Source organism: Pithys albifrons, chromosome Z (genome assembly GCF_047495875.1).
Source record: "Pithys albifrons albifrons isolate INPA30051 chromosome Z, PitAlb_v1, whole genome shotgun sequence".
NCBI classification, from domain to species: Eukaryota; Metazoa; Chordata; class Aves; order Passeriformes; family Thamnophilidae; genus Pithys; species Pithys albifrons.
In genome coordinates this window covers 30,887,617-30,914,387 of record NC_092497.1, presented here as the reverse complement: position 1 = coordinate 30,914,387, position 26,771 = coordinate 30,887,617, and the positions used below count along the sequence as shown (strand labels likewise).

Below are 26,771 nucleotides of genomic sequence, written 5' to 3'. Positions count from 1 at the left end.
CCTGACAAATTTCAGGAAGTGTTTGGATGATGATACCTTCAGGCACATGGTGTGACTCTTGAGGATGGCCTTGTGCAGGGCTAAGGGCTGGAATTGATAATCCTTGTGGGTGCCTTTTAACTCAGCATATTCTGTGATCCTGTCATTCTGTGATGGTATACCATTGACTTTGAAGGGCACCACTCCTTCTGCTACCTATGCCAAAAATGCATCTTCCCACATGGGGTTCTGTGCAACATCCACAACACAGGTCCCTGTTTTGCTGGGAGAAGAGGATTTGTCTGCTTGTTAGGGAGGTTTTCCTTGCATTTGGGTGTTTATTTTAGCTCTAGTAAAGGGACAGGCTGATGTTCAGTGGGTTCACACTATAGAACAATTTTAAAGACTTCAATCACCCTCCTTACCCTTCTCAAACACAAAAGCACATTTCTAAAGCTGGGTCACATGGGAGGAAAGATGTATTACCACTTTAGTTTTGTAAGACCTTTAGTTTTAATGTGGTCATTCATTTTAGAAACAATGGTTATAGAGTTCAGATTTCTTCTTTATTCACCTCTCTATCTAATTCCTATTCTTCTAATAACCTTAATTAAATGTTGAGTAGTTTAGAATATTACTAAATAGCTTTCATAGGATTTTTTAAATTTCTGATTACATCATGAGTACAGATTATTAAATATTCCATTCATTTTAAAATTATGATTAAGAGGATAATACCAAAAAAGATGTTTGTAACAATTTTAACTAAGCTGTATTAATTGAGTTAGGAGATAAGAAATGAGATTTAAAGGGTGAGAAATGACTGAAAAATGACTGAAATTGAAGCCTGTGTAGTTTGAAAACCAATGGATTAAGAGAGTGGTCAGAATGGAGGAGGTGGGGAGATCAAAAACTGAACAAATAGATTGAATAGAAAATTCACTTAGTTTTAGGCCACATGTCTGTCTTTCACAGAAATGGTTTGCAATGGCATCTGAGGTGATGAGGTTAAACATGAGAGCTAAAAATTCTTGCTATGGGTCAAGAGGCTACACATTGTTTATTGTCAGGCAAAGGTATGCAATGTGAACGTACATGGAAAAGTCTGCTCAAAGGTTGCCACATGTTACAGCATTTTGTCCACTTATGTATATGAGCACAGCAGAACAGCTAGCATGCCTGGGTTGTACAGATTGGGATCATTGTCTGAAGTGATAAATGGCGTGACAGTGAGATTGCAATGGTTGCCTTTGGTTTACTGTGTCGTGTGGGCCTTTCCAGCACCATTCCCCTGTCCTGACATTTATTTGTAACTGTTATTTGTCAGTATAGCATGAATTTTTGCTACGTTCTTTCCCTTATTGATCTGAAATATTGGTTGGGAGTTAATTACTACAGTTTTTCTGTTGACCATTTTCTTAATCACCATCTCTCCCGTGATTACCATGCAGAGAACTTTACTTGGGATGTTCCCAGCTCACCACCCTTTGTAGCAGGAACATGGAAATAGGCAAAATTTTTAAACTTGTGTTCCTTAAACAGTAAGCCGAGAGTAAATGAGAAACCAGAGACATGGTCATGGAGTCATCAGTACTTACAAACATTACAGCACTCTTAGCAGTTTTGTACTGGGGATGTGAGAGGAAACCAGTACTTGTGAAACTGAGAGTGGGGAGAAAAATGACAGGAAAGCAAGTGAAAAGTGTCGTGCAAAACTTAATTTGTTAGGAAGGGATGATGGAGGCTATGTGACCTTCTTTAAAAGATGGACACAGCCAGTCTGTTAAGGACAGGTAACCCACATGACAAACATCAGGTTGGTTACCACACACATATAATTTACACATGAATTCCTTACACTCAGTATACACTTACTTCCCTGGAGTGTTTGCTGGTTTCAGAAGTTTTGTACTGATTTAGGGCATAAAGAGAAATCTAAAACATCATACATCCCAACGAAGCTGGGGAGAGGGTGCCTGCAAAAAAGCAGCTCTTGAATCCCAGAGAAAAAAGCATGAAATGAATTTAAATTTAACCAAGAAGAATAAAATACTGTAATGACTGAAGGAAGCATTAGTTTTGCAGGCCTAGTTATCTAGATTGGGGTTTAATATGTACCTTTTTCTTCCAACCTTAACATCTTCAATTATTTTTACAGAACAAAACAAACCAAAAAACTACCACCAAAAAGCCCACCACCAATCCAATATATCCTTACACATATTCAATAAAAAAATTAACTTATCATAGATATTTGAAAACTGAAATATAAAGAACATACTGCATTCACACCAACTATATACAAAGCAGAGTGTTAAAAAGATTAACCTTTAGTCTATCAGATACTTTTGACAAATACTACTATATTTTTTGCAGTGGCTCACATCTGTCATTTAACTGACATGTGGACTTTGCTAAGTTTGCCAAATCACTGAGGCCTGAATACCATTCAGCAATGCCAATTTTGTTTCCCTATTCCAGCTTTTACACAATTATTCTCATGGCAATCATTCTGGCCTTGAGTATAAAAAATACTTCAAGTGGTTTGTTGAAATAAAAAAAATGATGTGTATCTACATTAAGAAATTCTGGAATCTAATGGGAGAACCATGCATGTTATTAGCTGAAGTACCTGTCTCTTTTCTCCCAGTTGGGAAGTAGTATAGGGGAGTGCCATGGCATGTGCAGCAATTTTATTCCTTCCACAAACTTGAGCACATATTATTTTTGCAGATTTTGAGTCTTTGCCTCCTACCCAATATCCAAGAGAGTTAAAGAGAATTTTGCTGCAGAAAATATCTCAATCTTAACACTTAGGATCCTTGATAATTCTCAAGTGAACTGAGGAAGAAAAGCATGTGAGGTCCGGGCTGCAGAAGAATAAGAAAATAAATGAAAGTTTGGTAGGATGAAACCTCAAGGACTAACAGAGGCAAAACCAGAGTAACTTTCCTGGCTCCCCTGGTTCAAACCTACAGACTGGGTATGTTTACTCTGTAGGTTCTAGCAACAAATAAAGAACACATTTAACATAAGGAGGATTGCAACCAAAGAGTAATGAAAAACATGAATCACAATATATTTTCATCAGTGATGTTATCCCATTAAAAATGAGTCTGTAACTTTTTCAGGTTCCAGGCCTCTGCTTCATTATTATTTCTTTTTGTTCCAGTGGGACTTTTTATTTCCTCAGGACCCAAGAAAGTGTAAGGAGCACACTGTTGTAAGCTGAATGTTTGTGTGGGAGTGAGCTGTGTGGGAACATTTTATCCAATGCTTTATAGATACTCTAAAGGCTAAGTTTGAAATTGTGATTGTTGACTTTTGCAGATGTGCAAGCATAGTGGGCACTCATCTGGAAAGACTGATGGGCTGAGGAGACACAAGGCAGAAAAAGTGAAGGTTAGACTTATGTGACCACTGTTTCTACTACTTTACTTTCTGGGTTCCTGTATGTTGGTCTTTATATGGGTTTGGACTTCACAACATGTACTTATCACTTACAAGGGGTTTTAGGTTAACATCAATGAATGGATGTGGCTCTGAACACTAGAGTGTAGAGTGGGTGCTGAGTCTCAAGTGAAGTCCTGAGAGAAACTGGCTCAGAGGAATGGTGTGAGTTTAAAATGGAATCGTCTTTTGACCCTGGCTCAGCCAAAGGTTGCAATAAAACATCTACTGTATTTAGGTGAAGGTGAAGTTACTTCTCCAGCTCTGAAGAGGAAAATGCATATCTAGCAGTGAGGATGTAGTTGCAGAAGAAGTGTGTGGTGAGCTCCACGGTCCACCACCCAAAGCAGGTCCCAGGAGTAGCCCAACCCGTCATACACACATGATGCAAACTGGATGGCTGTGCCTCTGCAGGGCTTCAGTGAGGGCAGTTGTCCTCCTCACTGTGTAAAGTCTTTCTGAGTTGAGGAACACATCTGTCTCCAGAGCAAAAACAGTAGTTATGCCAGAGAGGCACACATTGCTTGATTGGAGCATCACATTGCCCAGTCAGGTCTTTATCAGCTATATAATGCATTCTGAAAACACAGATCTGGTGGCCAAACACAACAGTGGATATCTAGCTGCAAATCTATATATAAATTGATCTTTTGAGTATCTACCCAGTCCATCTTAGTTTTAATTTGACCTACTTACTATTAATAACTCAGAGCCCTCTCTCTCCACTGAATAACTGTGGTCAAGACATCTCTAGTTTAGACATCTCATTTAAGTGCTACCACTAGTTGGGAAGAAGGCAGCCTTTACTTCAGTGGTGCTCTTTCTGTCTTCCACCCCCCTTTCTGTCTTCCTCCTCCCCTCTCCTCCCCCCCCCCCCCCCCCCCCCCCCCCGTAGTTTTTCTCAGGATCACTTCTGTTGTGTCTGAAGTCTTCTTTGTGCTCTTCCCAGCATTTCAGGCAGTACTGCACTGCAGCATCACACCCCTCTCTGGAATGCTATTCCCTCAAGACTCCTGTGACACAGAGAGATGGGTAATGTTTTCTGAGCTTCTTCCTCTATTATCACGTTTTCTATGGAGGATCCAAATGGATTATTTTTACCTTGACATGCAAATGCCTAGCTGTGCCCTTGGCTGAGGTCTCAGAATTGACTAAATAAGTGAAAGATATGGGGGTAATAGCTTTTTAGTATCATATATGCAAGTGGCAGTCTTAGTTCTCAAGAAAAAAAAAGAAGAAATATCAGTAGTCCATTATGCCTTGAAAAATAAAAAAAATCCTAATAAAGATATTTCCTTATGCACTTACTGGATACTGTATTCACATACATTTGTTGGACTGTGTAGAGCCAAATGAACACTGTGCAGCTTGACATCTTACTGTTGTACTCTGATCTGCCCATTTGCCATGTCAGAATATCGATGGAAGGAAAATACACATAAATTATTTTATGAAGTCAGATTACACCCCCAAATACGAACCCTTAATAAGAAATAGAATTAGAACAAGAATAAGGATTTCTAATGCTTCTTGGAAAAGGCTTCTAGAGATAAAAAAGTAAAATTCTTCACTAATTTTCACTCTGCACTACCACAGTTAAGTAAATGAAATAGTATGTCCTGCAAACCATTGCAGGATACAACTTCCAGAATATGTCAATACACCATAAAAGTAATTCTGTGGTCTCACATTAACATGAAAGAAATGGTATCTGACCATGAAGGAACACACACTGACTCATGATTTCTAATTATTTTAATATTCTTTTTCTGAAACAATACCAGCAACAAAACACTATCAAGAAATTATCTCCTGTCTAGCATTCTCAGCAAACTCTTATAACTATTTAGTCAAGTGAGCAGTATAGAAAGTAAGTTGTTAGCCTAGATGAAAATTATAGCAGATAAAGAAATGTCAGCCTGGGAACTGAACTAATAAGGGAGAGAATGCACATGAAGCTGAAGGTGCAGTTTTGAATCTTGGGAAGAAAAAAGGAAATCACAGATACCAAAATTAACCCACAAGACCAAGATAACTGGGAAAAATCCACATTCATCACTATGTTGCACATAGCTGATGAGTGCAAGACTCAGTAGTGATGGCTTAGACACACCTCTACACATTAAAATTTGAGACAGTGTATATGGTAGGCAGTGAATTAAGTGTGGACTGAGAGTTTAGCAGCCTGGTGCTACTGATAACTGGTGGAACTTTCCTTGGTTTTGGCTTGGGTGCAGCAAAAGTGACAAGATGGGGTAAGGCAACCTGGATGCATTCCTCAAACCATTCCTCAGAAATAAACAAGCAATTTTAAAGAGATCTGAAAAGTGCTGCAGTGCAAGGTCCTGAGGCAGTTAAATGGGGTGAGGAGTCAGAGGTGAAAGGTGATAAGTCACATTAGGCTTGTTCTGTAGAGGCCCTGGCTGCTGTTCAGGCTAAGGTCTTGGACATAGTCCACTTACAGGCTTCTTGCCAGGAGATTTGTTGCTATGAGAGCTTGGTTTAGACAGGGTTTTATTACAAAAATTGTCTCAATTTTCCCTTTGTCTTATTAAAATCTATCCCACCCTTCCCTTCCACCCCAGGAGGAGGAATATTTTGTATATATCTGGGTGAAACACACAAATAAATTCCTTTTCCATGGATAATATATTCAGAGTGATTTGCTTTTCAGAGTCAGGAGCTCAAAATCATGAATTTATTATGCAAAGGAGTAATTGCAAATTATAATAGCAAACGTCTTTCCAGGAAAAAAAGAGGAGTATTAATATAACTAAAAGGATTAAAAATACTGGCTGTTAACTTGGGACTACTGAAGATATTTTAGGAGGCTATATATCTCTGTTCCATCTAAACCACCAGAAGCAGTAGCTTTCATTTTAAAAGTCTAGTGAGATGCCACAATTAATGGGCCCACCTAACAGCATATGTTGTGCTTGTATTGAGTGGTAAGACACAGAAAGAAGGTGAAAGAAATGCTTAAAGTCATAAAAATTTGCATTTCTTTCTAGGTCATTTTTAGTGCCAAGAAATTAAATATATCAGGGTCATAACATGAATGGATTTGCCTCCAGTTTTTGGGTCAAGCCAGGCTATGCCTTGAATGGGATAACTGGACAGCATATTTTGACTTTATGAGTGTTACAGAATCTGAAATGCCTCATTAACAATTCCTTGGAGAATAGCATTCCCCAGGAATGACTGGAACAGCTCAGCTGCTCCAAGTGAAACTAGTGGCAAGTGTCTATCCCTCCTTCAAGATGCCCACAGGCTCCTTGCCTGACTTGATCCTGCATGATCATCAGCAGAAAGGAACTCTAACTGTTGCCAGAGTTGGGATCTTTAATGCAGTGCTTGTTAGTTACATGAGATTTATTTGTTCTGCTAGATCTGTATGTTATGCTGGATGTACTCACAGGATTAATTTTCAATCATAGTCTTCATAAAAATGCACAGCTCTCTGCTGCTGTAGAAGCATTTTCCCCTTGACATGTTTGTCCCATTAGGAAATATTCTGTGGTAGATTATATTCCCAGGATGAATGAGATTTACTGGTAACTATGAGAAAAATAAAGATGATATGCTTGTAAACCTTGCAAGTAATAGTTACATTAGTAATGATATCATGATGAATGATATGAATTCATAAACATGGCATCATTAGGAAACGATGGAGCTGACTAAGTTAAAACTCTAGGGACATTTTTACCATACTTCCTATAGAAAGTGTTATGACCTGAGTGCAAGGATGGTATTCAAGTGCTCTATAAGATATACTCCTGGTCTCTCTCACACGTCCTGGCTGTGCTCTTGAAACTGTCCATAGTGCTTCCTTTCCCATAAGGGAGGTGCTTGAGGGTCACTGGGTGCCCAGGAGCAGCTTCTCCAGAGTTTGTGTTGTGAGAGTCTCATTGTGGTTGGACTTCCATGCCATGCCATTAGGCATTTAAAACAGTGACTGCCTGTAGTTAAAGCTCTAAGTGATGTGCCTTTGTGAGGTGGGGATAAGTGTGATAGTTTAGCATTTGGAAGGGTCTTTGAAGACTTAGGGGCTATGGGAGCTTACACCCCACTTCAAGGTGAGAACAAACTGTCTAACACTTATTTCTTCACTTTTTTTCTTGCAACTTGCCTTATTGACAGTCATTGCTATGAAAGGAGACCCACCTTGATGAAAAAGAGAGAGGCAATTGAGATGTTTAGTGTGCTAACATTGAATTTGTTGATCCATTTCTTCATTGAACAACAAAACTGTATTTTGTTTATCAAACAGAGCAAGAGAGATCATGATTCACAAATTATTTACACAGATCCCAATACCAACATGTGTTATGACAGAAAGAGAGAAGCAGTCTGCAGCCTTCAGCCTTGTCCACCTGTGTTATCAATAGCAGACATAAAGGTAAACCTAATTCTCAGGTCTCACAACACAGTTCCTCTTACTGCACATCAAGGTATAGTTTGGTTTCGTCTTGGTCTTCCTGGTTAGGTGAGTACACAGACCAGCTAACTTTTAAACATGCACTAAGTTCAACTAAAAGAGTAGATAAAATCAGAAATTTTAAATCAGGAATTTTAAATCAGCAAAACTCAACAAACCAAGTAATTACTCAGCTAAATATAATTCTCTTTGTATTTGTAGTTATGCTTGTGAGGGAGTGGTTTTGGGAACCTCTTTGGGTCATGCAAAATGTGTCATGTGGCACTGTTTTGATACGGTTTGAGAAGTTCCAGTCACTTTTGTTATGTGTTGTCTGTGAAATTGCTATCATGACTGATGATCTCAGTAGCAAAGGATGAGGCAATAGGAGAATCCACTGAGAATCCATTGCTCCAACAAAAGCCATGCCATAATGTTTTGCTATAAGCATTGAAGTACTGTAAATAGTTACTGAACTCTACATACCAAATAAATGAGCAAATGTATCTCATATCCTGCTGAAGCACAACACTGTCAGGCAAAGCTACCTACAGAGGTTCTAGTATGAGCAGAAAATGCTCAAATTAAAAGTCATGCTGATGGCTCTCAAGTTTTGTAGTAACAATAACATAAAAATGGAAAGTCTGGCCTGTATTTCCTTGCTAGGCTCTCAAATCTGATTTTGAGGCTTTGGTTGGCCCTACTGCCTAAAAAACTGCAGAATTGTCACATTCTATTTTACCTTATTTTAACCTTCAAAGTGTTTGGTAGTCTAGACTACTTTTACTGCTGCTGAAGAGGACAGATAAGCCTATGCACTGTACAAGGAAGGCAGGCTCTGGGTCTTTGGCTTCTGAAGATGCCAAGGTGATCCTGAATTAAAGTGCCTCCAAGGCTGGTATCATAGAGGTGGCTCCAATATGATATCCACAATGATGAATGTTTCCTACTCTGCACCTAAAAATAGGTTCAAAACATTAGACTGAAGCATCTTTTCACCCACTATACAAACAACCCCAGGAGTGTTGGTCATGTATTCTTTTCTTTTCCAATGGAACTGAGAAGGGAAACACTGTTTTCTGTTAAAATACTTTGGGAAGAGGAGATAGAAGGTGATGGTGCCTGGCCTGTTTTTCTAATGCAATAGCCCTACTGACAGAGTAGTCATGGAAGAAGAAGGACACTTGGGTAGCATTTTTTCTTCTGCCTCAAGCTGCTCAGATCTGTTTCCTGTGCTTTAGGGAAAGGATTGTAGTCAATGGGAGGATTCTGGATTCACAGAGCCAGCCAGTGACAATGAAAGAGAGCACGGCTCAAGGGCTCAGGGCATCCTTTCAGTTCTACTCTGCTCTCTGGATGATTCCTGTTCATTTAAAGAGTGTTTCATATAACCATACACAGTTCTGGGACTGGATGACAGAATGATATGGTTTCACTGCTTACTGCTCACCCATACAATATGAACTGTGCCTTACAAAAAATATATGAAAAACGCATGTTTTTGTATGAATTGAAATTGAAGAGACTGGAATTATTTAATTGATAAAAATGAGCAAGAAGAAATATAGTAGCACAATTTGAGGTAATGAATTGTACTGAGTGGGTAAAACAAGTTCTTCTGTTTATCCATTCAAGAAAAGAGTTTAACAAAGAAACAGGAGGAAAAAATGTAATTAAGCATTTTTTAAAGCAAAATGTGTAATTAACCTGTTGAACTCATTGCTACTAGGTATAACTTAGGCCAAGAAATTAATAGGATCCAAAAAGTATTAGACATCTATATGCATAAAGAAAATATTCATAAGACATAATAGATAGAATACTGTCTCAAACCTCTTAATAGTTTATCTCTTAATACCAAATGAATCCTGCACACTTCTGTCTAGTCAAGGACCTTGTGAAGCACTTCTCTTTTATCTAGACTCTAAGCATGTTCCTTACTAAAAAAAAAAGAAGATGGCTAAAATATAATACACACCTCTGCATTTTTGCTGTTTCAGGGAAGCAGCTGTTTTATTGCTTACATGCAAGAGTGATTTTACAGAGTTATATGATACTTGTATCTATCTTAATTTGGCATTTTTACACTGTAATTAAAATTCAGTCCTGGGAAACAAAGAGAGGAAGAAGCACAATCTGACCACTCAGCTTGGAATAAAATGTTGGACCCATTTCCATAAGAGGCAATCTGCAAGACTGAGGGTTTGATTTTCCAGTGTCCTTTCATGTGCAAGCAATGGGAATTAGCTGCAAACAAAGGTCTTTATAGAACAGTAGTATACCAATAATACAGTGAAAGAAATGTACAGCTATCAAATTTTCCATGTGCCATTTCATGCAGGCTGAAAATAAACCTTTCCCCTCCACTGTATTATGAACTGCACAATGCTGCTTGGAAAATCAGAGAGCACTTCATGTCTGGGCTCTTCTTCCTCTCCCTGGACTCAGTTATTTAGAAATGAATAAGGGTAGGTAGATCTTAAAAGAGCTGTTAAGGTTTTGTAATTGGTTTTAGTGTCTGGAAGGCCAGAGAAGTTAAGGGAATACTAACTCACATATTATATTAAGTCAATAGATATTTACTGTCTGTAGTAAATGTTGAATCAAAATTTAGTTTTAATTCGTGTAGTCTTCTCATCTCTGATCTCTTTATTTCTGGTCTCTTGGGCCATCTGTCTACATCTTCCCATTCCTGAGGAAGACTGCCCTCTAACCTGCTAATGTGGCCCTAGAAGGCCCACTGGTTTTCTGTTTGGTACTGAATATATTGTTTTACTGAAGACACTATCCCACATTGTCAAATTCAGAGAAACAATTGCAGCATCTTTATATCAACCATGAACAGCTGAGAATTGACTGGACTTGTGCCCTCAGACATTACTAAAGTTTTTACAATCTAAAGGTACTCAGTACCTTTGGTGACCAGCAATAAAGAAATAATTTTGTAGTAAAAGCTCTATCTCCAAATACAAAATTACCTGCTAAATTCAGCTGTGAGTGACATTTAAGTACTCCATAGTCTCTTTGCTCTTTGTTTATGATTTGTGACATTATTACCATTTGCAAAAGTAACAAAAGGTATTGCAACAAGAATTCATTTGGGCAAATTAAACCTGTGGCCAGATATCAAATGCAGACATTTGCCCTCTGGGATTAGACACTAGCAGCCTGTGGAATTATTTTTGACATTTCATCCATCATACACTCAGAATAACTAAACAAGCTGGTGTTCCGCTCTCCCTGCTCAAAGAACAACTTTCACAGAACCTTCCCAACCTGTCCCTGTCAGGAAATTGTGTTTGGAAAGTTCAGACAAAAAAGAAAAATATTGCACAAGTGAAAGGCAGAGATGTTATCACACATCAATAATGTGCATTGGAAGGTCTGGTTCTAAACAGATCTTTATCTGGTGTAAATCAGAATGACATAAGTGGTGTAAGTATATTGATTTTGTTCAGAATTTTCACCATAGGAGTGATTAGATTTATAACTGTAAGAATCTGGACTTAGTCTTCTAAAAGTAAGCACCAAACTGGTATTAAGGGGAATGTGAGGAGGACTGCTTCTTCTCCTCTTCCTTGGTTGAAAAAGTAAATTTTAAAGCATATAACCTTCTCAGGATATCTTCTTACACTCTGTGATTTTCAGCCTTTTCTTGAATCTCCTATCTCAAAAGTTTGAACCTCCTGGCCAAAGTTTTTATTTCAGCTATCTCATTCCAGGAAAAACATTGTCAAACTAGATTAACTGTATTATATAAATTCTATAGCATCAGTGAACAAGAACCATGGCATATCTCCTTATTAGAAGACAAAAACTTTTTAATCTATATTAAAAAAATAGAGAGAGAGAAAAAAGAAAGAGTAAAAGCTTTCTAATGGATCTCAAATTTGTTTCCCAGTCTTGAAAGATCTCCAAAGATATTTTGCAATTATAGGAGGTTTCTTGGTGTAACATGGTCTCTCACTGAAATCTACAATCAAGCAGCTAAACTAACAGACCAAAAGGGAGCTTTTAGAAACAGAAGTTCATAATCAGATAAATAAAAAAGAAAGTTTTGAAAAGGATTGCAGAGGAGTAACAGGAGATATTGCTGGTGCATATCTTATTTCATTGTTGTTTTCCTTCAGTAAAAGTTGTATCAGCTGGGGAGGGTTACTCACCTCTTTGAAGCTGCATCTAGTTTCTCTGAAATCATATTCTATATTCCCAGGACTCCACTCCACAAACATACATCAACTACTGCATAGTACTTTACAGAGTTAGCAAGGACCTCTCAGGCATTCTGGATTTTTGCCCATTATTTTCATTGAAAAAATTTGAAGCTGGGGGAACAAAAATAAGAGAAAGCAAATAAGCATTTTGGAAGTCTGGGCGTCTCACCTAAGGAATGAAACACCTGCTGCTAAAGAGAGACGAAACTGTAGGTAAGAAGTGTTAATCAGAATGATCCCTTTCCCAAAAATAAAACTTTAAAAAGTACTTGGATTTTCACTCTGATGGATAAAGTGAGTGCTGTGCACTGACCTGGCATTACTCTGACTTCTCTCAGGTGCGGGTGCAGTCCTGGTGGCTTCTGCTCTTCGGCAGCATAGTGTGCAGGGTTGTTTCACCTATGGTGGAGTCACCTTAGAGCTATGCTCTGGGTAAGTTGGGTAGAAAGCAATGAATGAAGAACCCAAATTTCAAATTCTTTGATTAATTCCAAAATAAGCTGTTGTTCTGATGGTTATTGTTATTACTGAGCCTAGATTTTTGCTGTTTTCTAGTGTGCATATATGTATCTATGTACCTGTGTGAAATGCAAGCTATTGCAGACAGATGTCGACTTTTTTTGCAAACAAGTGTACACTTATCCTGTGGCCTGAAGTACTTGATGAATAAAAGCATTATAAAGCTTCTTATAAAATAAAAACACAGTGGAGCCATAAACTGCCTCTGCTTCAAAGTGTCTATGTGTCTGAAGTTTAATAGTGCTTGTGTTGCCCCTCTCTCGGCAGCAGCAAAACCAAAATCCATCTCAACAAAAAGGCAGCAAAATCTCAAGCAGTTCTGTACAAGCATATGAGAAAAGACAGGCTTTCCTGTTTACCCACAAGTTTTCTTTTGGCTTGTATGGCAGCAGTTAATGCCAAAGGAAGTGCTAAACTGAACAATCTGAGGTAAAAGGAAAAAAGAATGTACAGATATGATTTACCATGGTGAGAAAGTCAGAAGGTTTCAGACCATGACTTCCTGATCCTTTACAATTCTTTAGATTTTTAGCTACCTAAAACTCATCCTTTGTTGCATTTTCCTAGATGAACGTAAACCAGAAATTGACTGAAACAAGTGAGGCAGAGCTTCTCAACTGTACAGTCAGATAAGTCAGGTTGCTATGAATATGGGACTTGGAAATTTTGATAGGACACTTTTGACAGTTTCCCATAGATGTCACCCAAAGCAGAACTGTGGGCCTGTGGATAAAGAACCTTTCCCCTCTGCTTCCTTTCCTTCATCCCAAAGCACTGAGATTTACCTTTAGGTGAGAATGCAGAATGGCCGAGGTGGCAAATATTCCAGAGAGAAAGATCACTCAAGCTCTGCCATTGATTTACAGTCTGTATCGTCATTCATTAACACATATGTGAGTGCATGCAACTAATTAGATGTCTTCAGTACCAGAATTTCAGAAAATTGTGCTGTAGTAGAAGTGAATCTTTGCTCACCAGGGCAATTTGTTAATTTTTATGCGGGTGTAAGAGGTGTGAGCAGGTCCATGAGGAGTCCTGGGAGCTAAGCTTACAACCATCTTTCTGTGTGTCTTTGTCCATCTTTGCCCTGGACCTGTTTAATTCCTCTGAGAACATTTCTTTTTTTGAGCTGGGACAGAAAATAAGAGAAAAACAAGACTGGGTGGGGTGGCTTGGAAATACAGCTAGGCTTTGCATAAAACAGTAGTTCAGACATTCACTGAAAACATCAGAGGATCAGTCCTAATCCCTGAGACAGTTATAAAACTGCTTCAATGTAGAAGACAGTAATGAGTATTTTTGGAGACATAGGGTTGGATGTCAGCTTCAGAGAGACACATACAGATCTGAGTTGCAGCAGAGCAGAGACAGGCATCAGCTCAGGGCTAAGGATTTCCCAAGACACTTTAAAATTAGGTTACTTTATTTATTTTTTTAGCTCTCTAGACTTTTCAAAAAATCTGGTTGTGCTTGTACAACATTCACAAGCAAAGAATTATGGAAGATACATATAACTGAGTACTTCATAACAGACAGCTTTTTAAATGAATTATCTATTTTTAATATTTTTCTGTCTAGAAAGAGGGAAAATATTTTTTTTCAACCTTGATATTGGGAGTGGAGTGTGTAACTTATATGTGGTCCCTATGCGGGAGCAGCAACTTCTTTTGATTTGCACAAGCAGACATAAATAGTTTGGGATAAACGTCTTTTGAACAGCAGACTAGATGAAACTTGGTCACTTTGATTTCCAAAGTGGTTCTGAAGATGCTGAGAGAATAACACAACAAAGAATGCCATTAGTAGTCCACTCTCCTGTGCTGATAACATAATGAAGATGTCAGACTATATGCCAGACTTAAAACCACTTTCTTGCACAAGAATGGAAGCCCAAAGAGGATCTGTGCTTCATGTTGCCTCTAACTCCCACATGAAGGAAAATACAGCATAAAAGTTAGGTCATCCCTTGCCTTATATTCTTCAAACTGCTTGCTATTTCTAGGCTGCCCACAACCACAGACTTCGAAAAGAGTTAACAATTCAAAATCATAAGGAGAGAAGGCAAAACATCTACAATACATTGTGATAGTCTTGCCCAGAATGAGAAATTTTTTTTCAAACAGAGACGAGTTGGTTGGGTGGCCAACCTGAAAAGAAAAAAACCAACTTTGCTGTATCATTCTCTGTTTTCTCACTTTTTATATCTGTGGAGGGAAATAAATACTTCTACATGAGAGGTAATGCCTAAAATTCCTGCAAAATAGGCACTTAACATAAGTGGAGAAAGGTACAAAACTACATTTATTAGAAGCTTCTGAAGTGCACATCACAAAATATGCACCCATGTGATCAAGCAGGTTACAGTTTATATAATCTTCCAGCTACAAGCATATATGCTATCTATAGCCAGCCGGGCTACCAATTTGCCTTGGAGCCCACTCATAGGGATTGCCCCTTGGAGAGGCTCTCAGCTCTCACTATTATTTTGTCTTAAAGCTATCTTGCAGGGGTCTTCTCAGAACACTATGTCCTTGAGACAGTTTAAGAATGTATGAGAAAATGTTTTAGTAACTTCCGATAGCACCTAATATATAAGCAACCCAGGAAGATCCATGTAACCTATATAATGCTAAAAATCAACAAAATATACACTAAAATCTTTAGGCATTAGAGGGACTAAATTGTCAACAATTAAAGCTGGAGGAGTTGAGTCCCATATATTTTTTACAGCTAGATATTTCAATAAGCAGTACAAAACAAAGTCCCTGTCAAATAAAGATAATTTTTACATTTTATGGTAGTACCTACATATTTCCCAAAAGACATGAAAAAGTATCAAAAGGTTGTTATAGTAGTCTATTCATAACAGTAGCTGAGAGAGACAGAACAAGGCTGCAGACAGCAACTTTATCCTGTATTCCTAAATAACCTTAAAAATATTCTGCCAGAGAATTGGACATACTAATAAAGCTAATGAGAGATAGGAGAGATTCTATACTCACTAGGATCCTTTCTAGCTTCTTTTAGATTTATGGCTTGAGGTCAAAGGTTAAGAAATATATGTTCAATTGTGTTTTGCTGAATGTATGTGCATTATGGAGAAAAACCCTGATGTAAATTTTTTCTACATGTCAAGTTATATAATAGTGAAAGGGGCAAAAACAGGAGAAAGTGTGGCCGTCTTGGTGACAAGTGCAAATTGACTTTGAAGCAAGGTGGGGATGATTTCCAAGTAAAATTTGTAAATTTATTCATTGGACATAATGTTATTTGTCTCAAGCATCTACAGTCAAATGTCGCAAATCAACATGACCCCAAAAGGCATATGAAAAAGTGTTCAACCACTGTTGCTAAAACTATGGTTTTCTTACAAGAAAGATTAGCCCTGACTAGGAAGTTTATTGTATGACACAATCACAAAGACCAATAGATCACTCCATCAGTCAGCACCATACAGGAAATTTAGAGTAAAATGGTCATCTATAATCTGCCTTGAGGTTCACCTGGTGGTTTGCAGTCACTATACACATCTGTTGATAGCAACAAGGCTGACAGAAAAGTATGTGTCAAGGTGATCCTAACTGGTGCTTTGATTAATTGAGTTTATAATGTGTCTCTTTGACGAGAGGGAAAAAAAGGGAATATATCATTAACCTCTTTTGAAAAACCTGTACCTCAATCAAGTATAATTATTTTCTTTTATTAAACCATTACAACTTCTTCCTATACTAACAAATATTATCTTAGCTCAAATTTGGTATCAGTAAAAATATACTTAATATATCAACTGAAAATAAGTTGTGATAGGGCTTGCTTTTGTGTGGTGCATTCTTGAAAGGGCTATGTCTCCTCCATTGGAATAATCTACCAAAAAGGCCTCACATTACAAAGTATTGAGCTCCTGAGTACCCTGGCTTAGTAAGACAATAAACTATCACTGAATATTTCCAAAGAGTTCTGAACAATTGATAAATAGCCAACTCTTTTTTCTAAATTTAGCTTTTTAAAAGACTGAACAGAGAAGCGAAAAGACAAGATTTTAAGAAGATGCATAACCTTAAGCTCTGTGGAGTGTTCAACTATATTTAAATACATCCACAGAACTGAGTGGTCTTGCTTTATTCTTATCTGTATATAATTTTACCCAATCGGAACTTTAATGATCTTTCTTATTCTGGGTATAAGACCATGCTATTCACACTGGTTTCCAAGTATGACAGATTCCAGCCCAACCTGATACTGCAGTGACTGTTCATTTCCCACTGGTGATCACCCCCTCATCTTATGTCTTCAAAAAACAAACACAGAGAAGGATCACAAGACTCTCTCTAATAATAATGTACACTTTATATGTACACATATTTTAGCACTGAAGCTAAAAGACTGTGCTCTGCTTCCTTACTTTGCTCTTTTGTTGGCAAATCTTAAAAATTGATTGGAGAACAGTATTATTTATTGAGATTGTTTTATTTTTTTAATCTCTTGCAAAGATAATTTGTGCGGATCACTCCATGCCAAACAGCAGGTATATGAAATACATAGTGATATTTGTAGACAAAATGATGGCAAAGGATTGAGAATACTATCCTTTAAAAAACCCTGAGTACTTCCCCTATCACACACAATTGACTGTACTAATGCAATGGCTGGTGCATGTGCTTTGCAATAGTCTCTTGGGATATTTTAATTCATTAGGATATAGCTCTGCCAGAAGCTTCTATTTGCTGCTTTTTCACTACTCTTTAAAAGATTTTGGTGCTAGCCCTGGCTGCAATGCATGAGTTTAATTAAAAATCTGCAGATATTTTCCATAGGCTATATAGAGCAGGATATATGTTTAATCAATGAATGTATGTTGGCATTTACTTGAATATACACATAAACACTTCAAATACATGGACAAAGAATAGATCCTTTCTCAAAAAAAACCACACACAAAAGTAAAACTCAAGCACAAAATCTCCATAGGAATGAGAAACAAAACTTCGACATTAGGGCTATCCCAAATCGGGAACCTGTCACTTGTGCAGTACATGCAGAGGTAAGGAGGAATCTATAATATAAACACAGAGAAAAGTCTCAGTTTTCACTTCAGTTTGATGATCCCACATCCTGAAAACAGGGATGTGTCCTCTCAACCTTGTAAACCAGCCAGCTGAAAGATTGGGAGCTGCCTCCAGAACATGCACACCTTGCATTTAGTCTCAGGCAGGGAATGTTTTAATCACAACTGTGGTGATGAAAAGGCTGGGAAGGCTCACCTTTCATGCACTGACGTAAACTAACACAACATCTCTGCTGCAACTCAAATTGGTTCCTGTTTCAGCTTTCTCTACACACAGAATGACAGGTTGGAAGGGGCCACAGAGGTCCAACCTCCCTGTTCAAGTAGAGTCATCCTAGAGCACATGCCACAAGATTGCATCCAAATGGTTCCTGAGTATCTCCAGTGAGTGAGACTCCACAACGTCTGTAGGAGTTCTGCTCCAGTACATGGTTATACGCCCAGTAAGAAGTTATTCCTCATGTTCAGGTCGAACTTGCTGTGCATCAGTTTGTGCCTTTTGCCTCTTTTTCTATTGGTTGGCCCCACTGAGAAGAGCCTGGCTCCATCCTCTCGGCACCCCCATTTTAGATATTTATACACAGTAAGGAGATCTCATCCCATTCGCCTCTTCTTGAGGCTGAACAGGTCAGATCCCTCAGGCTTTTGTCAAAAGCAATATTCTCCAGATGCTTGACCAGGCTAGTAGTTCTCCTCTGGACCTGCTCCAGGAGATCCATGTCTCTCTTGTACTGTGGAGCTCAGAACTGTACACAATACTCCAAATGTGGCCTCACAAGGGCTCAGTAGAGGGTCAGAATCACCTCCCTTGACCTGCTGGCAATGCTCTTTCTAGTGCATGTCAAGAATTGATTGGCCTTCTTGGTCACAAGGGCATGCTTCTGGCTGATGGACAGCTTTTTGTCCACCAGCCCCTCAGGTCCTTCTTCTCAGTGCTGTTTTTCAGCAGGTCAGCTCCCCTGCCTCTACGGGTGCATGGAATTGTTCCTCCTCAAGTGCAGAACCCTCCATTCACCCTTATTAAATATCAGAATGCTGTTCTGTTATTCTCTACCCATCTTCCCAACATATCAAGGTCCCTCTGAAGGGCCATCCAACACTTCGGGATACTAATGACTCCTCCCAGCTTTGTGTCTCCAGCAAACTTCATCCAACTCATTGATGAACAAGTTGAAGAACACAAGACTCAGTATAGAACCCTGGGGGACACCACCAGTGACAGACTACCAATTAGATCATAACACTCTGGAATCTGTCACTCATCCAGTTTCCCATCCATCCCACTGTAGACGCATTCAACCCACACTTCTTGAGTTTGCCTATGGGGACTTCATGAGAGACAGTGTCAGAAGCCTTGCTGAAGTTAAGACAATATCCAGTGCTCTTCCTTTATTCATCCAGGTTGTTGTTTCCTCATGAAAGGTTGGTCAAACATGATTTACCTTTAGTGAACCCATGCTGACTGATCCTGATCACCTGCTTGTCCTCCATATGGGTAGAGATGGCCTCCAGAATGAGATGCTCCATCACTGTTCCAGGGATTGAGGTGAGGTTGACTGGCCTGTAGTTCTCTGGATCCTCTTTACTGCCCTTTTTGAAGACTGGAGTGACATTTGGTTGCTTATAGTCCTCAGTCACCTCTCTTCATCTCCATGACCTCTCAAAGGTGATCATGAGCAGCCTAGCTATGATATTTGCCAGCCCTCCCAGCACTCATGGATGCACTCCATGAAGGTCCATGGACTTGCACATGTCAAGTTTGTTTAGAATCATAGAATCGCTTGGGTTGGAAAAGACCTCCAAGATCATTCAGTCCGTTTACTAGGTCATGGCACTCAGTGCCATGTCCAATCTCAGTTTAAAAACCTCCAGGCTCCCTCAGCCTCTTCCCAGAGGACTTATGCTCCAGTCCCTTCATCAGTCTTGTTGCTCTTCTCTGGACCTGCTCCAGCCACTCAATATCTTTCCTGAACTGAAGGGCCCAGAACTGAACACAATACTCAAGGCGTGGCCTCACCAATGCAGGGTACAGGGGAAGGATAACTTCCCTGGCCCTGCTACCCATGCTATTTTTGATACAGGACAGGATGCCATTGGCCTTCTTGGCAACCTGGGCACACTGTTGGCTCATGTTGACCTTCCTGTCAATTCGTACCCCCAGGTCCCTTTCTGCCTGGCTGCTCTCCAGCCACTCTGTGCCCAGCCTGTAGCGCTGCATGGGGTTGTTGTGGCCAAAGTGCAGGACCCGGCACTTGGCCTTATTGAACTTCATCCCATTGGAATCAGCCCATCTCTCAAGTCTATCCAGATCCCTCTGCAGAGCCCTCCTGCTTTCCAGTAGGTCGACACTCCCTCCCAGCTTGGTGTCATCAGCAAATTTGCTGATGATGGACTCAATCCCCTCATCTAAATCATCAATAAAGATGTTAAACAGGACTGGACCCAACACAGACTCCTGGGGAACACCACTAGTGACCAGCCACCAGCTGGATGCAGCTCCATTCACCAGCACTCTCTGGGCCCTGCCCTCCAGCCAGCTCCTTACTCAGCAGACCATACACCTGTCCAAGCCATGGGCTACCAGCTTTTCCAGGAGTATATTATGGGAGACAGTGTCAAAGGCCTTGCTGAAGTCTAGATAGACACATCCACAGCCTTCCCCTCATCCACCAGGTGGGATACCTGGTCATGAAAAGAGATCAGGTTGGTCAGACAGGACCTGCCCCTCCTAAACCCATGCTGGATGGATCTAATCCCTTGTCCGTCCTGAAGATGCTGTGTGATTGCACTCAGGATGAACTGCTCCATAACCCTGCCAGGCACAGAGGTCAGGCTGACAGGCCAGTAGTTGCCAGGGTCAGCCTTGCAGCCCTTTTTGTGGATGGGGTGACATTCGCCAACTTCCAATTGCCTGCGACCCCCCCCAGAGAGTCAGGACTGTTAGAAGATGATGGAGAGCAGCTTGGCAAGCTTTTCTGCCAGCTCTCTCATCACCCTGGGATGGATCCCGTCTGGTCCCATAGACTTGTGATGATCCAGCTGGCTCAGTAAGTCACTAACTATTTCCTCCTGGAATACAGGAGGGCAATTCAGCTCCCTCTCTCTACCAGCTCCAGAGGTCAGTTGTCTTGAGGGCCACCTGTCTTAGTGGTAAAAACTGAGGCAAAGTAGGTGTTAAGTACCTCAGCCTTCTCCTCATCTTTGTTCACTATATTTCCCTCCAAGTCCAAGAGAGAACAGAGGTTTTCCTTGCCCCTCCTTTTGTTAATGTATTTATACAAGTGCTAACAGAACTAGCCAAAATGACTTTAAATTGCACTTTTGTCTCTCTAATTTTCTTTCTACATGACCTAACTGTATTTCTAAACTCTTCAGGAGCCAGTCTTTATTTCCATAGTAAGAACTCTTCTTTTCCCTGATTTCCTTCAGAATCTCTCTATTTAACCAAGCCGGCCATCTTCCCCTCCATCTGGCCTTTAGGCACACTGGTATTGCCTGTTCCCAGGCCCTCAAAATTTCCTGCTTGAAACATGTCCATCCCTCCTGGACCCCCTTGTTTTTAAGGGTTGTTTCCCAGGGTATGCTCTGAATTAGTCTTTTGAATAGGCCAACATCTGCCCTCCGGAAGTCTAGTGCAGAGATTTTAATGATGGCCCTTAATGATGGCCCTCCTTACATCCTCAAGTATTGAAAGTTCTATTATTTCATGGTCGCTATGTCCCAGACAGTTTCCAACCACTACTCACCCACCAGCCCCTCTCTGTTTGTAAGGTCTAGCAGGGCCTTACCCCTGGTAGGCTCATTTACCAGTTGACGGAGGAAATTATCCTCTATACACTCCAGGAACCTCCTAGACTGCCTCTTCTCTGCAGTATTAAGCTTCCAGCAGATATCTGGCAGGTTAAAGTCATCCACAAGAACAAGGGCTGGAGATTTTGAGACATCCACCAGCTGCTTGTAGAATAATTCATCCTCTTCATCATCCAAGTTGGGCGGTCTGTAACAGACACCCACAAGGATGTCAGCCTTGTTGGCCTTCTCTCTGATTCTGGTCCACAGGCACTCAACCTTGTCACTGCTGACCTGAAGTTCAACAGAGTCAAGAGACTCTCTTACATATAAAGCCACCCCTCCACCTCTCCTTCCCTGCCTGTCCTTTCTGAAGAGCTTGTAGCCCCCCCAGAGCAGCACTGCAGTCAGGCAAGTCATCCCACCATGTTTCTGTGACAGCAACTACATCACAGTTTTCCTGCTGCACTACAGCTTCCAGCTCCTCTTGTTTGTTTCCCATACTGTGTGCATTGGTGTACATGCACTTCAGCTGGGCCATTGATTTCATTCTCAACTCAGGCTCTACACCCTTAGGCTTATCTCTTGAGAGCCTGGTTTCAGTCCCTTCCCCGTTCAAAGCTAGTTTAAAGCCCTCCTCAGCAACAGTTCTTTTGCCCTTCCTAGACAGATGAAGTCCATCTGGTTTGATGAGACTAGGCAACATGGAGTTTGCCCCATGACCAAAAACCCCAAAATTTTGATGGTAGTACCAGTCCCTAAGCCACCTATTGGTAAGCTGGGCTTTCCTAAACCTCTCCTCATTTATTTCCTCATTCATCCCAGCTAGCACAGGAACTGAGGCAATTACTACCTGTGCTCCTGTCCCATGAAGTGATTGGGTCTGAGTCTTAAAATCTTTTTTAATTACTCTGGTCCTTCTTTCATTGATGTCATCACTTCCAGCCTGGACAACCAACAGCAGGTAATAGTCTGAGGGTTGAATTAGCTTAGGAAGTCTCTTAGTAATATCCCTCACCCTGGCCCCAGGAAGGCAGCAAACCTCCCTGTAGGATGGATCTGGCAGACATATAGTGCCCTCAGTTCCTCTCAAAAGGGAGTCACTGATTACAACAACTCTTCTCTTTTTCCTTGTATCTGTAGTTGTAATCTGTCTGGCAGATGGGGGGTAACCAGAAGACCTTGTAGACAGATCTTCCTCCTAACTGTTCTCCATCAGACTTTCTGAGTGTAGGACCATATACCTGTTTTTTAAGGGTACCCTTGTAGGTGAAAGGGATCGAGAGGGTTTTTTTTTGCCTCTACAACCAGGCACCTGTTTCCATTCCTCCCCACCCACATGGTCTGTTTTATCTGCCTGATGGCAGGACGGGCTGGGCTTCACCACCTCCTGCTGGGCTTCCTTAGCAGTTGAAAGGGTGTGACTCCACCAGTCAATTTCCCTTTCACTCTCCCTTATGCTTCTGAGCCTGTCCACCTCTTCCTTTAGCTCTGCCATGAGACAGAGCAAATCATTCACGTACTCGCATTGCATGCAGGTGCTTCTCACACTGTCCTCCAGTAGCAGTTCCAGGCTCAAACAGTCTGTGCAGCCAGAGGCCTGAGTGGCTGCATCCTTTTTAGAGGATTCTGTCTGTGCTGACACACCTCTACTGGTAACAGCAGCAGCAGCTTTCATTTTTTTGGAAGCCATGACTGCCTTGAGTTGTGGGGAAAGAAGAAAAAAAAAGCCACAAAACACCAAGCTTGTGCCCTGCCTGCTCATACTGCCTGCTCATACTGCCGTGCCCTCACTGCTGTGCCACACTCCTGTTCACTGCCCTCCTGCTTGCTTGCACTCCCCAGAGATGTTTTTAAAGCCTTCTCAATCTCCTGCTAACGAGCAAGCCCCACCTCTCTCTCTACCTAACAGTTGGAGGAGCAGCAGCCAAACCTTAGCAGGAAATGAGCAGAGCACCTCCCTTATCAAGCCTTCTCAACTCCCTGCTAATGAGCAAGCTCCAGTTCTGACTTACCTGGTAACAGTTGGAGAAGCAGCAGCCAAACCCTAGCAGGGTTCAGGCATTCTCTGGTACAATCTTCCTTCAACAAAGGAAAGTCTTCCTCCTGAAATTCACATACCCCAATCTCCTGGGGCAGAGATCTCTGAGGGCTAGTCTCATATGTGAATAACTCTGTCTTCTTTGTGTTCTCTGTTACCAGGGTCCCCCCTCCATTTATTAATGGGTCAATGTTATCCTTTGTTTTCCTTTTTTCATTTATGTTATTTGAAAAAGTCTTTTCTGTTATCCTTGACATCCTTGGCAAGATTTAGTTTGAGGGGGTGTGTCTGCTAATGGGCCAGAAACGATTCCAAAATACCCCATGACTCACAGAATGAGGTCACCCATTGTGTAATTCCCCACCTGGGGGGGAAGGTACTGGGTGGTCTCGCCTGGACCTGAGGGTATATATTCTTGGCTTTTTTTGGGACCCGGGGAACCACTCAGTGGATCCAGAGGAGGACTGGAACCTCAACAGCAGGAGACCACCACTCTCGACCAGACTGCAAACATCATTCTTGACCAGACTGCGATCGTCATCTGCGCCAACAGGTTTTTCACTTCCTTTTACTTTGGACTTAAAGGAACCACATGGGTATCAGCACAGCAGCTAACAAACCCCATTGTGTTTGTGTCCTGGAATGTGGGGTTATACTTCTGGGTTTTGTGGGTTAAAACCAATTTCTCTTTTTGCTATTGCTTTTGTTGTAATATTTTTATTAAATTGTAACTCTGACTTATAATCTCTTTTGTGTTGGGTTTGTTTCTCCTACTGGTTTACCTTTAACCCAGCACACAGATCTATCTAGCTAGGCTGGATATAAACAGAAAGACTACTTCCCTACGCATTTATACAATGGCAAAAATAGCTGCACTCTGGAAGGTCTTTAGGAACTGGATGTTGGTTTTCTTTTGGGTCTTTCTCTGTTTTTGACTTTCAGGCCTGTCAGGCTCCACTGAAAACAATCTAGACCTTCATCCACAGGAAAGTTAATTCAGAAGTTTACTAATCTGATTTGTGCAGTGATTTTTTCCCCCTGAGAGTTTTGCTACAGTTTATTTAATATTAATAATATAGTTATTAATAATAATGGTAACAACAGTAAAAATAATAATAATAAAGCATTTGTATGAAGTATGATCCTTTCTTGGACACAAAATTTATTTTTCTGCCTGCCCTACTGACTTTTGTGATTACTTTTATGAGTAAGGAGTATTCTACAGTTACCAGCACCAACATCATCAAACACCAATGTTTGCACTGTGAAAAGAATATTCTTCCATGTCCTGGAAATACACTGCACTTATGTTTTCCAACAAACAGTCGCTTTTTCAAATCAACATGACAAGTTTTATGAGTCAAGTGGAACTTATTCGTAATTGTTTTTGGATTCAAGTCAACTGGTTTTTACATTATGTGACTCCTTCTTTCCCCTTTTCTCCCCACTTTTAGACCAAGGCGTTTAAATACTGAAACAGGATTAACAAGGGAAGTAAAAGGAAAACAATTTCCCTAGTGTTTCACATGCCATCATCCTCATCTTCTCACTTGTTCATGAAATGCAGCCAAAATAGGGAGTATAAGAAATAAGTTCACAACAGTTTACAGCAAAGCTACAGTGAAAAAAGGTGAGAGAAGAAAGAATAAGGCAGTCAGTGGAAAAAGAAATAGTATTTTTTATAGCCAGAATACTGTGGATCAGCAGTTCACCAAGGACCGTAAACTGAACCTTGCAAGTAGTCTTACTCTATTTTAAGCACATTTTAAGCGCCTGTGGGATTGGGTCTCAGTTTAGGCTCTGGGATTAGGATTCCACTTGTGCAAAATACCATGGAATTTTAACACATACATACAGTCAGAGTTTCTGCTGTCTCACAGATATTTGTTTATTCACTAATTTAAAGACACATTTCATGTCTGACTTCAGTGTTGCATCTGTGCCAGCACCACACTGCAGCAATGGTTAAAAAATCTGATGCTGAGAAAAGTGGTGTCTATGAGCCATATACAGTCCTAAGTACATACATAAATGAATGTATCCCTATGCTTAGATAATTAAATATTAAAAGATTATAATGGACACAAAGATGTGGCATCAAAGAAGTCCAGTCCACTTTGCTGTTAAAGGTGCTTTCTGCATTTAAAATAAAGGAAAAAATAAGATATTATTTCAGTGTTTGTTGTAAATATACGAATATTTTTCATTAGGACATGAGTGTGTCCAGGAGCTGATTATCTTAGCAATTGATTTTGTCAAATAAAATTATATTGAAATAAAACATCAGACCATTTATTTTGTGACCTCAAGGGTAGTTGGGTATTTAGCTCCATTTGGCAAAATCAAACTGTCACTTTTCAAAGTCAGCATCAGAGCTAGTCCTTTTCTTTATTGCAAATTTTATGAGTTATTTTTCCTTTCAAAATCTTCTTTTAGAGTTGCAGGGACCCCCCAGCAGCACAAATGAGGGAAGTTGGGTAAGAAACTTCTAGGTCTTATAATGACTGTTCTAAAATCTTCATCTAGTCTGAGGATCCAGATGCTTCATCCAAGTTTAAAACTTTGCGTAAGTGGTCTATAAAAAGGTCTTTAAAAAGGCTGATTGAGAAAGTTCTTCTTACCCTTAAGATAAGGCACTGTGAGATGTCTAGTAGATGGTTTGGGACAAAGTTTTAAGCCTTTCATTGATGTTTGCTTTTACAAAAAAAATTAAGTAGATGCCTATATAAAATCTGGTCACACAGTAACAAGAATCTGGCTGTATTCTTTTTTTAATCAAAACCAACAATAATATTTAATGTGGTAATTTTTATTTCAACAGTACAAAATATTTTGAGTATGTGCTACTTCTTAAAATGACTATAAATTTTAACAAATATCAGGAAAAACAGCATCTTCAAACAAAAGGGAAAGATAACATTTTATCACAACACCCAAATTTTCCAAGTTTCTGAAAGTTAACTGCAATCCTTAGTTTCCGGAGATATAAAAGTCTATTTTCTGTCACTTAACTTTTACCTCATAATGTCACAGGTTAGAGTAAATTATTATTTGCTGAATTTTAATATTTGTGAAAAAAGATAAATGTTTTTGTTATAATTTAAAAGAGTCACTTGGAAAAAATAAAATGCTATAAATTGCAGGAGCACAGTCAAGTTTTGGTAAAATCTGGCTAGATAATATATTCTCTCCATAATACATTCAGCATAGTGAATATTCATAGCTGCAGTTGTGTTCTATGAAATACAAAATTTATAATAGAAGTGAGATCATATCTTTAACAGCCTATATGAG

The 26,771-nt window shown here is 39.9% G+C and overlaps 1 protein-coding gene across 1 annotated transcript in view; it reads left to right on the top strand.

The window, feature by feature from the left end:
- LOC139685020 (protein shuttle craft-like) overlaps window positions 1-26,771 on the top strand; it is an 82,474-nt gene that overhangs the window by 21,924 nt on the left and 33,779 nt on the right. The window contains exons 3-4 of the mRNA XM_071581542.1: window positions 3,310-3,381; window positions 4,379-4,461. Of these exons, the coding sequence (XP_071437643.1) occupies window positions 3,310-3,381; window positions 4,379-4,461 (155 nt within the window). The remainder of the gene's footprint in view (window positions 1-3,309; window positions 3,382-4,378; window positions 4,462-26,771) is intronic.